At 41.1% G+C, this 16074-nt stretch overlaps 1 protein-coding gene across 4 annotated transcripts in view; it reads left to right on the top strand.

Annotated features, from left to right (window-relative positions):
* The first annotated feature begins 5232 nt into the window (after nucleotides 1-5232).
* The window catches only part of unc5a (unc-5 netrin receptor A), a 153870-nt gene continuing 143028 nt past the window's right edge, over nucleotides 5233-16074 (top strand). The window contains exon 1 of one of the 4 annotated variants that reach the window (XM_040015380.1): nucleotides 5233-5852. In XM_040015380.1, the coding sequence (XP_039871314.1) occupies nucleotides 5759-5852 (94 nt within the window). In that variant the 5' untranslated portion in view covers nucleotides 5233-5758. The remainder of the gene's footprint in view (nucleotides 5853-16074) is intronic. The other 3 variants (XM_040015381.1, XM_040015382.1, XM_040015383.1) reach the window with 3 other exon arrangements.

Genomic DNA, 16074 nt, shown 5'->3' with positions numbered 1-16074 from the left:
TTTGAAAGATAGCAGTAAAAGACGTGGACAAAAGAAATATTTAACTTCCACTGCAAGCTGATTACCTCTGTTGTCCTCTGAACCTTTCAAGCTGTTGTTTCTGTTTCTCAGAATTCAATATTTGGAGATGTACATTTCTATGTCTGAAAATCACAATGGTTATTTATTTATTTGCTATTTCTGATCTTTCATTTACCAAATGATTGGTGAGACTCTGCACAATAACAGTCAGTAACTGTTAATGATGTCCCACTGCTGAAGTTCAAACCAAGCATCAGACTGGGAAAGAAAGACTTGCTGGGTTTTGCATTTTGATCTACTGGGATTTTCCTGCACATCCATCTCCAGAGTTTACAGAGAATAGTATCCACTGAGCAGCAGTTCTCTAAGCAAAAATGCTTTGTTGACGCCAGAGGTCAGAGGAGAATGATCAGCGTTGAGCTAATAGGAAACTCAAATAACCACTCGCTATAACCAAGGTATGCAGATGAGCATCTCTGAATGCACAAGTGAAACCTTGAAGCAGATAGGCTACAGCAGCAGAAGACCACACCGGTTGCCGTTCTTATCGTGCTCATTGACGTGGGCTCACCAAATCACACATTAGAATAATGGGAAAATGAATAACGTGAAAACAGTGACCCATCCTATCTTGTCTCAGCAGTTCAGGCAGCTTGTGGTGGTGTAATGGTGTGGGAGATATTTTCTTGGCCCCTTAGAGCCAACTGAGCATTAATTAAACACCTCAACCCACCTGAATATTATTTCTGACCTCGTCCATCATTTTAAGACCACACTGCACCAATCTTCTGAAGGTTGCTCCCAGCATGTCACAAAATGATCTCAAATTGGCTTCTTGAACATGAGGGTTAGTTAGAGTTAGCTGTACTGAAATGGCCTCTACAGTCTGCAGATCTCACCTTTTGGATGTTGTAGAATGGAAGATAACATCACGGAAAATATGCAATAACTGTGTGATGCCATCATGTCAATATGGATCAAAATCTCTGAGTTGAATCTGTGTCACAAATAATTAAGGCAGCTCTGAAGGCAAAACGGATGCCAACCCAACAACTGCAAGGCGTGCCTAACAAAGTGTCCGGTGAGTGCTTGCTGTGGAGTGAATTGTACATTTGCTTTTAATAATACAGCTTCTAAAACAGCAGTATTATTAAAATGAGATTGTGAATGTTTTTTGTACTTGCTGCCACGGTTACCGTTACTATTAACAGCACCACTCTTTGAAATTTACACTAACAAAAAAATAATAATTAAATTAGATCCACCATTTTTTACCCTAATATGTTTTCAGGTTACATTTTCTTAGTCTTGAGACCAGTCACGTTGAAAGGAAGTGTGGCTGGTCTGTGTGTTATTCCCACACTACGCTGTCACACTCAGCTGTGTTAGGCAAGGTTCTCCTATCAGAGTCTCAGAGCAGCTTTCCAAAGGACTGACACAAAAGCAGGGAGTCATAAAACATTCAACATCATTCAAAGTCTCCTCTCCCATGCATGCTTAGACATTGTGACAACAAGAGTGTCGGTCCAGGAAGCACACTTCAGGAAATCTTTTTTTTTTTCTTTGCTTTTTTGAGAATAATGAAATGTAGATGGGTGGAAAAAAAAAAACTTGTGGGAAAAAACGTTCCGTCTGACACTTTTTACTGTCACCCATTGTCTGCTGAAGTCGTTCCAGTAAAGCTGTAATCTCATACTTTGTCAAGCGTAAAGAATTTTGTATTGGTATAAACTATTTTAAGTGGAAAGAATGAACGCACATCCTGTTTTTGGGCGTTGTTGGGCAAATCGCGTTCATTCGGACGTGATTAGATACCGTAGGCTTTGTTAACATTTGCAATCAGCTCCTTATGCAGATGAATCTTTCAGAATGAAAGTCTGCCCCCTGAAATGTGTCACTGTCGGTGTTAATTTCTCTTCTTTATTTTATTTTGCATGAGGTTTTTAAAATGTAAGTGTGCCTTTTTTCCCTCTATTTCACCTACGAGAGCACACAGCTGCGAGGCAACTCTGTGAAAAAAAGAAACCCACAAAAATAGGTTACCATGTGTTGAACTGTTTAAGCTCTGAGCAGTGGGTTTGATGAATTACAAGTCAGTTAGCCCATTTTGCTGACAGAATGCAAATTTATTTATGACCCTGAGACTGAAAGAAAATGAAATCATCATATATTTCCAAACGCTCGTGCAGTGTTTTAGATTAGGCAGAATCTATTTGGGATGGAAACACATTCAATGAATAAATTCTCTTTTGGAACAACTCTACGGTCAAAATTGCCGGGCTTTCTCTTAACAATCGAGTCCTTCCACTTACAAAGTGTGCGGGGAATCTCCATGACAGATAATCTTAATTTGAGGGACATATCTCGATTCTTCCGAGTCGGGAGAGGTGTACTTTGAATCAAAAACACAAAATCAACTTTAATTTTTGGAGTGTCTGCGTTTGATTTATAGTCATGGAATAAAATGTGGCCCATTTCATATGATTTGGTGGTTATCCCATTTTACATTTTCATCAAATCATATTCTCGGGCCATATCTGTAAAATTGAGAAATCATCAGAGCTGAAGTGGTGGGATATTGGAAGTTCAGCTTCATCAGCAGTCTGTGCTGCTGAAATGAGAGACCTTCAGTGGGCTCCTTCATCCCACCCCCACACCGCTCTCCCTTCACTTCACTTTCTTCCCTTCTGTTTTTTAAACTCCCCATTTCTCGCTCTCATTTGGTTTTGCTCCTCACTCAACTGCACAAGATGTGGTGAGATCACACGGAGGCTATTTTATCTCCACTTGTGTGAAATAATTTAATTAAACAAAGTCACAGCTATGCCTAGCATATCCAGATCATAACATTTTTACTAGTGTATTGAGAGCTGCAGTAGATACAGTAATAAGGAGTCGTGTTTCTAATGCAGCGGCGATGATGGCTTTTAGAGAACTCGTAGATAACCTGCACTTTAACGTCTTTAATGTGAACCCTAAGTATAGCCGCATTCATTGTGATTTCATTAAGGTCGGGGGAGTTGGTCATTTATTTATTATAGTGAATATTTTAAAAAAGAAGAAAGAAAAACACTCGAGATGTTATGATGTGAAGGCCTTACATGTTGTTCCGACACTACTAGGTCTTATCTGGCTTCAAATTAATTTCCCTAACCCCATATCAATAATATTTAATTAAAGTGATACACTATTGATCACCATACAGTCATTTTTCCATGGTAATGAATGGTTAAAGTGCTGTGGCATGCAAATATGAACCCCAGTTTAATTCTCATTGGACTGCATCCTTATAAGTGGTTTGCAATGTAATATGCAATCCACTGATGGCTTATTAAGATCTTTACAGTCATTTAATCTGAGACTGTGGTCAATTATATCTCTCTAGAGTAGCATTGCAGTTTAATTTGATATAAACAAAACAACAGGCTGTGAAGCTGTGGTCATGATGGAAGCTGATACACCCTCCCTCACTCTCCACAAGTCGGTGCTGAAAGGGAGACTGGGTCCTGCGTTGCATCCTCCTCCCGGGACTTCCTGCGTTGTTTGCAAACAATAAATAATATTAATTTCACACTGGACACCTTCTTCGGATCAATATTTATTGACTTGGTGATTCCGTCTTAATAGGGTGCATATCCTGGGAGTGTAATTGTGCAATTTTAGGGAAGGATGCCCAACAGTTTATTAATCTGTAAACAGCAGCACGTCACGCCCAAGTTTCCTTATTTCTTATCAAGCCATCAAAAGCGGTCGCGTAGCTGCTCTGAAGCAGTCGAGGTGATACAAAAGAAACGATGGCTCCGTCTTGGTTTTGCAATTGACTGCAGGAGAACAAGCTGCATCGAGTCTGGGGATATTCTAAGTCAAGCCAGTGGTGGAGAGAAAATTAATTACAACACCACAGATCGATGAACAACTGAATGTGTCAACTCTCCAAAGAGCTGTGATTGCTCATTGTAGTCTGATCGAGGGAGCAAAAGAGAGAGACGCTAGATCCAGAAGACTGTGGAAGAGGTTATGACCTGCCTTGACTCGGCAAGCTGCTCACCACGGCAAGAAAACACACTAATAATTCGTTTAAGCACATGTAGCAAGCCCTGCTTCTTTTTAAGAAAATAATATGACCGACTGTGCATTTATATACAGTGACTGGAAGAGGCAGTCTCCAGCTTGCAGCGTCTGATAGGACTCAGAGCAGATTAGCAGAATGAGAAAGTTCATTACGAACAACCTCACAAGTGACCAAAGCTGAGTCATTCCCCTTCCATTCAGCTGCTGTACATCTGCCATCCCTGGCCCGCCACATTCACGCTGCCTGTCAGCAGTGGATAGTGAACCATAGGGCCTTTCTTTATTTCAGCATGTGCGTGCATGTGTCTGTGCTTTGTTCTGCCATTCTGACTGTGACTCTGACCTTTAGTGAGAGATACTGGATAGAGAGAAGGTCTTAATGAGTTTGCATAATAGCTGAGCTCTATCTAAGAAATCATCCATCTGCATGAGCCCCATAATTAGCTGGTAAGACAGTGGTCCAAGTCCTGTGCTTTCACTTATCATTCTGCTGACTAGTATGTGGGAGTGGAGAAATTGATAAACAAAGATACACTCCCCACCACCACTTCCATCACCACCCCCTCCCCTTCTGAAGTGTATTAATAATCTGCTGTCGATTTTTGGCAGCGTTGTAAAAGGCACGGCTGAAGAGTCTGATAATCATTCCACTGACACCCCCAGAAAATGAGGAAAAGCTATCTGGAACATAAGTCACATCCTGGTGTGAGTTTGCTGACAGGTGTACACTCTCACGGGAGTGCTAATCCTCGTGCTTCTTCGCCCATGTTTGTCCATCACTGATGCACACGCAGACGCACACGGACAAACCAGAGGCATATGTAACTGAACCTCAACGACATGCAGATGTGATTTGTGTGAATCTGTATGCAAATCACTCATGTGATTCCTATCCTGCATAGCTGAATGTCATATCCATCATTTTCATGTAAGGCAGAAGATGTGAAAAAAAAGAAGAAAAAAAAAAAACAAATTGCGTGGATGTGAATGAAATCATTTCCATTTTTATGCGCATTTTCCCAGCGTGTGGTTAGTTTTGCGTATTATAAGATATGTAAATGTTTGTCTAAGAGAAAGCAGTAGGGCGCGCTCAGGGCGCTCCGATCCCAGCGTGCAGGCAAAATCCGTTCCTGGTTTTGCGCCTCCGTCCATCGCAGCTTATACCTTCCCCTGACTCTAAGCACTTCAGCATTGCTGTGCAAGCAGATGTTCTTTCTCCGATGCCAGTTCTCTCCCTTTTCGCATTTGGAGAAGGTATTCTTTCGCGCGAAGGCAGCAAAGTGAGAAGAAAGAAAGCAAAGAAACACCCTCCCCTCCTCGGCTCCGAGACGGAGGGAGAGTTGTGAACGGATAGCTGCTTTTGGAGAAATACAGTAGACTACAGTAAGACCCGCGGAGGCGAGAGCGAGGCAGCAGTTTATTTACCACACCTGTGATGCGTTGTTCTGAGCAACGAAGACGCACGACCGGGATACTGATGGCCACGCTACGGCAGGAGGATATGTGCTGAGGAAAGGACTTGGGCGTGAGGGGAAAAAACAGAACAGGCGTGAAGTGCTACAGAGGACACTCTCCGGACCTTTAAAAAGCCCAGTGTGCCCGTGTTTCGTCTCTGCTCTCTGCCTTTTTGTAAAACTTAGGTGATAGAAAAAAAAACCCCACGAAGATGCCCTTACTTCTGGGCCCCTTTGTCCGCTGTAGGCTCAGCGCCACGCTCCTTGCGCTCTGGCTCGTCCTCTCTGGCTTCACCTGCACTGGTGGTGAGTTGGGCTGCAATTAAACTGTTTCGGCTTTTTATTATTTGTATTTTATGTGATTTATTTTACTGGTAAACAGTTTGTGTTGTGTGTTGGAAAACCTAGAAGGCTTGCACGTGACAAGTTGTTTGCTGGTGTTTTTGTCGAAATTCCGGTGCGCACGTTGTTGGCGGTCGTTATTATCCCCTAATTTGCTAGCACCATCACTCGTCAATTAGCCTACACCTTCAAGGTTACGGGGGGGGGGGGGGGTTCAGACGTGACTACCAAGGTTAAAACTTACAGACAAATGCCAAATAACCTCGTCCAGCTTTCTTCTTCTTCTTCTTCTTCTTTTTAAAATTCGAAGCAGCAACGAGAAGTTTATGGCACGCGTTTTTATTCCTGCTGTCGTGTAACTTGGGGCTTACACCTGCCTGAGAGAGGGGGAAATCAGAACTATAATAAAAAAGATGATTGGGGCGGACAATAAAAGCTAGTGCCCGGTAACGTCGCGCTCCTTTCCTCCTGCCACATAAACAACCTTCAGTAACGCCACCCTCGTGATTGTCTTATTAAATCTCCGAGCTCTGTGTGTGTGTGTGGAGGACAGAGCGCACCGAGCACACCGTAGTGTAGTCACAGCCTCTCCGGCTGGCTGCAGACAGCATCGTTCAACTCCACGTTTCTCTCCGGCCAGGAGTCATTCCTGCTGCATTTGCAGTATGCTGACAGCTTTACTGAGTTGGTAGACGACCTACTCGCACTGATGAGTTAGATTTTATGATGTAGCTTGGCCAGACGTTCCCCGATTGCATGCAAATGCACTAAACAATCATCAACAAGCGAGGTGGACTAAAGCACCGAGGATGGAAGTTTCTCACAGCAGCAAAATCCTTTTTCGAAAAATGAGCTATAAGATACTCTTACTCTTTTAATATTGATTTTTTTTTTAAAGGAAAAATGTTCTCATGGTCACAACCAGCTGTGCAAATGCCTCTTTCATTTTTAGACAAATCCAACTCAACCGAGTGCTGTCCACTGACCCCTAATATTCACCATGGTGCACAATCAAACCAGCCATCTAACGTCCACATTAGTTATTCAGCCAATGCAGTCAATTTCACTGTTGCTCATAAGGCATTATTTCACAGTTCAGCACTTGGACTGTTTAAAGCACTTTATTTAAACATTCCCTCTGATGCTAAATATCACCCTGACTGTGCCACACAGCTGGAAGCTGCTGGTGAGTATCCAAAACCCAAGAGTTTCCGCACACCATTTGCCTCGCGCTCGTATCCAAACTGTTAACCTTGCTTTGGACGGAAGGCAAAACATGTTAAAGTTGCTGTATTTGTGTCTTGTGCTTCAGGACACCGAGATGATGAATTCAGCGGGCTTTTTTTTTCCTCCCTTGCATTAATTAGGGTATAATTATGAATATATTAGGATTAAATAAACAGTCATGCTCGAGGGACCTCCATATATCAAGCTAAGTAAGTAGCAGTGTGCTGGCATTTACAAGTCAGTTTGTGATTCATGTTGGAAGTGATGTGTTTTGATGGGGTTCCTGGGTTCTATATGGGTGGCGTGGTGGTTCAGCGGCTTAGCGCCATTGCCTTGCAGCAAACTGTTTTGGTGTGGAGGTTACGTGTTCCTGCCGTGTTCATTTGGTTTCCTGTGCGTGCCCTGGTTTCCTCCCACAATCCAAAGACCGGCGGTTGTAGGTCGATTTTCAAGACTCTGAATTCCCAAAGGTGTTTTCAGTTTCTTTGTTCGCTCGGTGATGGACTGGAGCTCTAACCGGGGTGTTTCCCTGCCTGTCACTCACTGCTTTCTGGATAAGGCTCACAGCTTTCTCATGACCCCTGAAGAGAATATATTATGTATAGAGGAAGATGGATGTGGGGTTAATTGTGAAATTTCTTCTCACTTCCCCGTTCTTCTGTCTTTCTTTTATATCACATTTCCTTCCAGACCGCTCCTCTCCATGTTTCAGTCTTGTCACTACATCAGGTCAGTACAGGCAGCCCTCCAGGCACCTATCACAGCTTAGTGGCCACTTTTTTTGTCTTTTTTCTTTTCTTTTTTTTTTTTTTAAGGCTAAAGTGAGATCCAGAAATGAATCGGAAGGTAATTTGGAAGCCAATTCTTTCGACATCAGGACTGGGACAGACTCGGCCGAGTTCAGTCGAGCTGTCCTCTGTAGCGAGGCAAAGAGCTGACTAGGCATTCGTCAGTATCAAAGCCGGCTTGTCTTTTTTGCAGGGAAACATAACTCACTCAGTAATAAAGGTAGGCCTGTCAATCTAAGTTTGAGCTAGCTGAGCACTTTCCCTTTCACTGTGTTGTGAGTGATCTGACGGGCCGGACAGAGGGGGTAGGTACGCTTTCAGCCTCAGGAACAAAGAACCGTTCTGATTTGCCAGTTTGTGTGTGTATGTGTGTGCGTGTGTGTGCACAGCACTTGATGTTTTCAGTATGCAAGGTGCATGTGTGTTGTTTTTGTGTATGTGGGAGGGTGTTTCCACAAGGATTTGCATACATGCATTTCTGCTGTGTGTGTGTGTGTCTAAGGTGGATGCCTGCAGATTAGTCCAATTCCTGTTCCTTCTGTGTTTTACCCTGTATTCAAACTTTGGTCTGTTGCCTGTTATTAATGTCCTGTTAGTTCCTGCATGCAGCAAGAATCAGAATTATTTGTTTGTTTTTCATCTGCCCAGTGAGAACGTTGCCAAGCGATAGTTGTCTGGTTCAGTGAGGGAGCATGGGATTTGGTATCAAGCACCTTCCTAGTTGTGCGAACAGTCACCTCAGAGCAATTTCCACGGGGTGTAAACCTTGTGCTGATGCAAGGGGATGGCCATTAAACGACAACAACCACAAGTCTGTTGCATAATACAGCAATTTGTGAGTCCCCGTTTCTTAGTACAGTATTGTAAGGGATTCTCTTGCCAGATGTCTCTCATCATTCTAATGTGAATCATCCCAGAGTTGTCTTTCTCACAGCCAGTTTTGTCTCTCCTCATTGACTCACTAAAGAATGCGATAAGGAGAGCGAAAGCAGAAATTAACATAATTTATTGGGGGAAATTGCCTTCTGGTCAGAGAAATTTAAAACCACTTCGTTTTTGTCCCGTAGCTAATGCATGGCAAATGATCGCCATGTATTTGCAGGGATATGGTCTTTTACGGGGAAGCGATAATTTACAACCAGAAAGAGTTTTCGTTCCCTGCAGTCGTGGGAGATGAATACAAATGACACAGACAAAGGGGGGAGACTTGAACAGTGGTGGGAGGGAAATTTTTGTTTAAAATTATTTTCTCAACTGCTGATACACGGTAAATTAGCATGATGTACAGATGCAGAACATATCAAGCGAGGAGGCAATTACACCAAGGGAACGGTAAGGAATTAAAACGAATTCTCTCTTGAGGAGTACACACGCGTGCGATGAATTTAGCTCGCAAAATTTGAATTGGATGATATCAAAATGACGGAGCAAGCTGGATTGCTTGTTTCCGAGAACGAGCGGATCAAATGTATTGCATTATTATTCACTTTTAATCATTTGTTTGCACGGCAGAAACGGATGAAATGAGTTAATCCCTTTCCTGTCCAAGTCCCGCAAAAGTCATTTTCTCAGTTTGAGTTACCGTGATTAATGAAGGCTGAGATAATAGTTCAGAATGAATGAATAAAAGGTAAACAGTGCACGTCAACAAGGGTCAGCTTTGAACAGCGGAGGAGCACGCTCCATTTGGTGACAAATTCCCAAGCGCCTTATCTTTCAACAGGCTGTGTCCCTACACTTATCATTTGCAAATGGCTATCTTGAGGAGTAAAGGAAGGACATATGGAGGATGAACCTGACAGAGGGGGAGGAGTTTGGGTTTATTTTCTGCAGTCTGTGCAGAGGCCCAGTGAAGGCACTACATCTCTGTCAAACTCTGCCCTTTTGTTTCAATTACCCCATTTCTATGATTCAGGTCTATGTGAGAGCACTTAGGGGTTGAAGTTGGGCTTTTTCCCCCCTTGAAATTTAGCACGCCATAGTTAGTATCTGTGGTTTTCTATCTAGGTAGCATAAAACTGACCTTTCACCCCTGATGTGGGATGAGATTACCCTGTGTCCTCAATGGAAACCTGGACAATAATTCACAGAAGGTCACAGCATCTGACAGTGTACTGTATCAGCAGTTTGTAGAGTGCGCTCAGTTTCTACTGTTGTTTCTCCTGCTAATTGTCCTGTAACAGCAGTCTATGGGGGCAGAAATTGCCTCTTTATTAAGAACCAGCCAACATTTTGGCAGATTTGATAACCCCTTGTTATGTTTTATTGCTAGAAGAATTTGTGGTAATTTCCGTGGGAAGAAAATCACGGTGGTCGAAATCTGTGGGCTACATCTGCCAGTCATCAGTTAATTTCCTGTGGTTACCACTCCCATATCCTTTAACATCAGATTCTAACTTTGCACCCATCAGTTTTGTGGTGTTTTGCCAGTGTCAACGTTTGAACACCGCCTCTGAGGTTGGTGGAAATGAGGAAAGGAGTGCAGCTGGTGCTGTGCTGGTGGAAAAGGTTAAGAGGTTGTTAAGTTGAATCCTGGGTCTTTCCCTGGACGTTCTAATCAAATGTTATTTTCCCTGGAACTTTTGTCTCTCACTTCCTGCATCATGAGGAGGAAGGAGATGTAACACAGAGCTTTAACCTTTGATGCTGATCTGTTCTTTTGCTGTTTATAAAAAATAAAATAAAAATAAATGTGAAGACCCGTGAATATTTATATCCCAGAAATTATTCACAGTACGACATTTTTAGTGCTGCCAGTGTATTCTGTAGTTGCATTCTCCAGAGTTTCTTGACCATGACTTTGGTGACTTTTATTTAACCAGACTACAGATGGGGCCATCCAGAGCTGTGCACCCTTACTGCAGATTTGCAGTAAGAAAAATTAAATGTGAGTAGAACATGAGTACCGCTGAGGCTCTTCTATCCACACTGATTTGACTGACCCCCGTTTAGGCATCGTCAGAGGCAGCTGTGTCCCAGTCAGCAGCACAGAGGAGCTCTGAGCAGAGCTGTTGGACAATCTTCGCCGGCCTGATTTACAGCAGGAATTTACAGTAATAGTAAAATTCAGAAAAATGGTTTTCATGTAGCCTCAGCGTGAGGAAATCAAATAGTTTTTATGTATTTATAGTAACACTAGGAGGCTTGATCATCACGGATACCATTAATAATCGGAGAACAACAACAGATTTGTGTGATTTTTAAACAGCTGTCTGTGGAGAATACACTTCATTACTATTAGCGGGAAAATAAATGTAGGGGTACCAACATGACGTCTCGGAGTCTGTGTGGGCGGGTGTGAGTGATACATGGAAAAACCCATCTGAAAACACACTCTTTGGGGATTGGCCTTGAGATGCAATCTTGTGTGATACGGCTTTCCTGTATTTGTTTTTACTATACATGATGTACTGTCTGGTTGCTAACACTGCACAGTGAGAATAGCAGTGTGTTAGGAGACGTTTTCAGGTCTTTCCTGTTCTCCGGGTGATCAATACTCTTCTCCAAATGGTTAATTGGCCATCAATCACTGTCAGAGGAAGTGCGTAGAAACCCAGAGGTGTCTTGGTGCAGCTCATAATAAGAGCCTGTCCAGTCCTCTGGGTCCTCTCTTGGCCTTTACTTCAGGCCAGGTGGTGGCTGGGGAAAGCAGATCTGAATGCAATATGGAGAGCTGTAGATTAATAGTTTCTTACTAAGGCCACCAGGGAGCGATGTGAAAGCCACTTCCACTTCATCACACAGTTGACTGGATGGAAAGAGTGTATAGCTTGCAGTAGGAAAGGAAGCTTAAAGCAGTGTGAAGGTCATTTGACGTGGTCACACGTTGAAAAGGTTTGACCAGATTTAATCAAATTTATTGTGTAAATGTTTCATTTTTTTCAAATTCTCTTGTCTGTGTGGCAGGTACAGTCGTATGCACGTTTGTGGCAACCCAGGGAAATTACATGTTTCGGTGTTTGTTGTTGGGTTTTTTGGTTTGTTTTGAACGGAACTAAAGGAAATCTGTGCTGCAACAGTGTAATAAAAAATTAGCACTTTGCACTTCTTCAAATGCTGCTGTTTTTATTTAATGAACTTAAAAAAAAAAAAAATTGGGTTTGGGTAGCCTTGTACCTGTGAAGTCACAGAATTTCATTAAGCTTTTTAAGTCTTAAAGGCTTTAATTGACTCAGTAGGACTCATTAGAAATAATAGCTGATGGTAACATTGAACAATGACGGGTTCCTCCAAGAAAATGCTGTGCATCTAAAAGCTACTAAAGCTAAAGGTTTAGAGGGGGGGGGAAAGTGTTATTTGGTCCAAAAACAGCATCTATTAAAAAAAAACTTTCAAGTAAAACTGAACCTTTGCAGGAAAGGCCTCCAACCATATTATAATATTTGTCAGTTTTTCATACAATCTGACACGACCCATGTGTTACTGAAATAATGTTAAAAAGTGTTTGTGCCTTGTGCAGTTGCATTATATAAAAAAACATAATTTAAATAGTTAATTTATACTTGCTTTCCAAAGGAACATTTCTTCTTAAGTTCAATTAAAGTGTACCAATTTTACTTTGGTTTAGTTGGTTTAAAAATGAATTTACTCAAAAGATTATGAAAAGCTGAGTTTTGTGGGTTTTGTTTTTTTTTTTTTTTTTCTTAGTTAGGAGAACTTGAAGATGTTGTATTGTCAGAAGGCAAAGGTCCACGTTTTGGCATGTTCCCCATGCCCCATTGCTCTTTACACTAGACAGCAACTAGAACACAGCTGTAATTAAGATTTGAATATCAGCTCTGAACATGAACATTAGCTTGAAGTGATTAATTCATTGCCACAAGAGTGTAGTAACGGTGGCCTTTATTTGTAGCTAAAACTTGACACTATTCTCTGCTAAAAAGAACAGAAATCTCAGCATAAGCAAGTTCATTTCAGCACTAGTATAAATTAAGTTGCACTGTTTAATCTGAGTAATGACATTGTTTGCATTTCCAAGGTGCCTTGTTAGGGCCCAGAAAAAATATCTGGTTGGGGTTAAAATGGCTCTTTTTTTTTTTTCTTTCTTTTAAAAAATGTTTTCACATATTAAATAGCTCAATTTTCTATGTAATCACAGTGAGGAATTCCTATACATTTATTCACATTACTGCTAGAGGCCACATTTTAAAAAAATGTTCCTGCTTGCACAAATGCCAATAGGGCTGTTCTTTTTTTGCTGAAAGGCAGTCTAGCACAAGCAGAAAAGGCTCCTATGGAAAAGCATACTTACAACCTTATGACTAAAGGCAGAATGTTAAGTATACAAAGTAACATATGGAAAAGCCAGCGTTGTTTTAGAAACATGTTCTGCGAACAGATGGAGTTGAAATGGAGATCTTTGGCCACAGTTACCAAAGGTACGTTTGAAGAACAAAGGAGCAGTAATTGATGAGAACAACATTAACGACAGAAATGTACATTTTCTGCGTTTGTGTTGTGTGGCTGTCAGATACTGCATGGAGGGAAGAATGTATTCAACTAAACATCAGAATATTCTGCATGTACAATGTAAGTAGACTTACCCAATTCTCAATACTCAATTTGTTACCAAAACTAAATACTGATATATTTAAGCATAAACTACTTTATCAAAAAGTAAAGCAGACTGTTTATTTAAAATCTTAACATTATATTGGCAGGAAACGGGGTGAAATGTTACGGTTGTTGCCGAGTAGCCTGCTAATCTTATGCTAACGTTATTACTTAGCATAAAGTTAGCTACAGTACGTTAGCTTAAACATTTATGTAAATCCCGCTATTGCAAAGTGTAGCTATGTCTTAAAAAATGGTAATGTGTATTAATGTTAGACAAGGTCAATAATTTGATATTTTGTGTGTTAAACTGAAACTTACTAAACTTGAATTCTTCAAACAGATCTCAATGCCACTCTTTTAGGTGCTTTGCTAAATTAGAAGCATTTCCTTCCTTGTTCTGCAAAGCTTGATAGTATTTTTTTTACATATTGTGTTTTGTAAAATTAGTCATCACCCCTTGGTCACTCGCCAAGTCGTGATAACTGCAAACTGCTTCAATACCCAACCCTTACTACCTTATCAATGTGTTGGGGCGGAGTTATCATGGAGGTAAGCACCAGTTGCCATATTTCATTTGCTGTGCTTGTGGGGATTCTTCAGTATGTAAGGATAAACTATAATACTTTATTGTTTTCAGAATTTTGGTATCAAAAGGGTATCACAAGAATTGGATGTAGTGAGATCCCAAGATGCGAGAAACTTCTATAGTCAAGAAGCAGAAACTAAAACTAGGCTGGCTTCTATAAGAGGAAATAACTTAAAAGCAGTTTTTAAAATTCACCATAAACTATATAAAAATAAAAAAAAAACCCCAAACTGAAGCTTTTGGAATAGTTCTCACAGTCCCCAAGCCTGAACAGGAGAGATTAAAAAAACACTATGTGCATGTAAGGCAGCCAAAAATCTTTCTGATATTTATTTTAATAAGCTCTGGCTTATTATGGCGTCTGAAGTTTCACACATGCTACATTTGCTCTTTAATGTCTTGTGTTAAAAGCTGCCATTTTCACTTAAATTATTATTGAAAAAACAAATAAATTATAAGATTTTTTTAAATTCCACAGGAAATTATGTATATATATATTCGTGTCTGTTCCATTGCTATTTGTGAATTTTCAGCAGCTTCCTCTTAATTATACAAGATAACACTTTAAGCTTACTTCACACCTACAGCCAAATGTATGGCTCATTGTTATGCTTTCCCCCATTTAGCATGGCATGTAAAAGACATAATTAGAAATCACCTAAGGCTACCCAGACAGCCCTGCTGGCGCTTGATTGACAAGGGTATCTGAGGGAGGTCTGGCTCAGCCTGAGCCAGAATTTGTCATCTTGAAGTGATTTTGTTGACAAGACAGGAGGCACAGTGACCTTTCCTAATTATATGTATGTGTCCAGGCACCAATGCCTCAGGCAAGCAATTCAACTGAGTCAACAGTGCGCTGACTTTGGGCACACATTCAGGCCCAGACAGCATGTTGTGTAGTAAGGTTACGCTTTACTGGACTTAGCAGTAAACTTGTTAATAATTCAGCATTGATATGACATTACAAATGTCACTTGTGTCATTTTCTGAGGGTTCTTGCATTGCTTATAGAAACGTAAAGAAACAAACACAAGGATAAGGTCAGATCCCCTCGTTTTTGTTGCCTTCCCTCTTACACTTGTACCTGAAAAATCATTCTGATGTTACTCTTTGCAAGTTGAGCCCCACAAAACATGAACCATTTATTATCCACCCTAAAAGCGTAGCAGCGAGCGAACAACCTCTCTGATCTATGTAGGTCCCCCTATTTTTTTTTTTTTTTTTTTTTTCCAAACAAACCATTTCCCGATGTGAAATGAGGTCTGAACATTACAGATTCAAAGCTTAAAGCTAAGCAGCAGATTTTCTTGGCAAGGCCATCAGGAACGCTAGGCTCACGGAAAACACATTCAACTCCTCACTCCAATAGAATTAATCATAACAACACAGCTTCCATTGAGGCTAGATGCTTCCTTTTTACAGCACGTATTGCACTTGATTACGGCTTCTGTGGATTAAAATGTCCGCTGACAAGGCATTCACGTCGAATTAAAGTGTGGTTTTGGTTTTTTGGGTGTTTTTTTCCGCACCTGGAGTTTCTTGTCACTGACACTTGAATTTCAAAAACTGAATACAGAGCAGCTCTCCTCCGGCATTGTTGTTAATTGCCTACTGCTTTCCAGTCTTGTGTGTCAGGCAGAGTGGATGCTGAAGGTTTAGTAGTGTTAGTCACGTAGGCTCTTATAATGTAAAGTAATCATTTAGGGTAGGCCTGACAGTGATGCAGTGCTGCATGGTGTTATGGTAAAACATGTCGGACTGAGAACTTTACAGAAAAATATATATTTTAAGAATATTGGGTCACTTCATCAATTCAGTATCTTGTAATGAATTGGAGCACTCTGTGGTCATCACCTACTGGTGCCATTATAATAAGAGATTAATGGATGATCAGTCAATGGTTTTTCTGTTCAGTGGAGTCCCTTGTAAAGCAGCTTTTTATATTAAAAGCTTACACGGTACAAACCCTTGTAATCATGTGAAGTTCTCGTCTCCTTATGGCGTTTGGTTGGCTACATTTGCTCAATTA

This window comes from Simochromis diagramma, unplaced genomic scaffold (assembly GCF_900408965.1).
Source record: "Simochromis diagramma unplaced genomic scaffold, fSimDia1.1 OVJJ01000685.1, whole genome shotgun sequence".
Classification (NCBI taxonomy): Eukaryota; Metazoa; Chordata; class Actinopteri; order Cichliformes; family Cichlidae; genus Simochromis; species Simochromis diagramma.
Note: the sequence above shows the minus strand (reverse complement) of the source record. Positions and strands in the feature narration are given on the sequence as shown.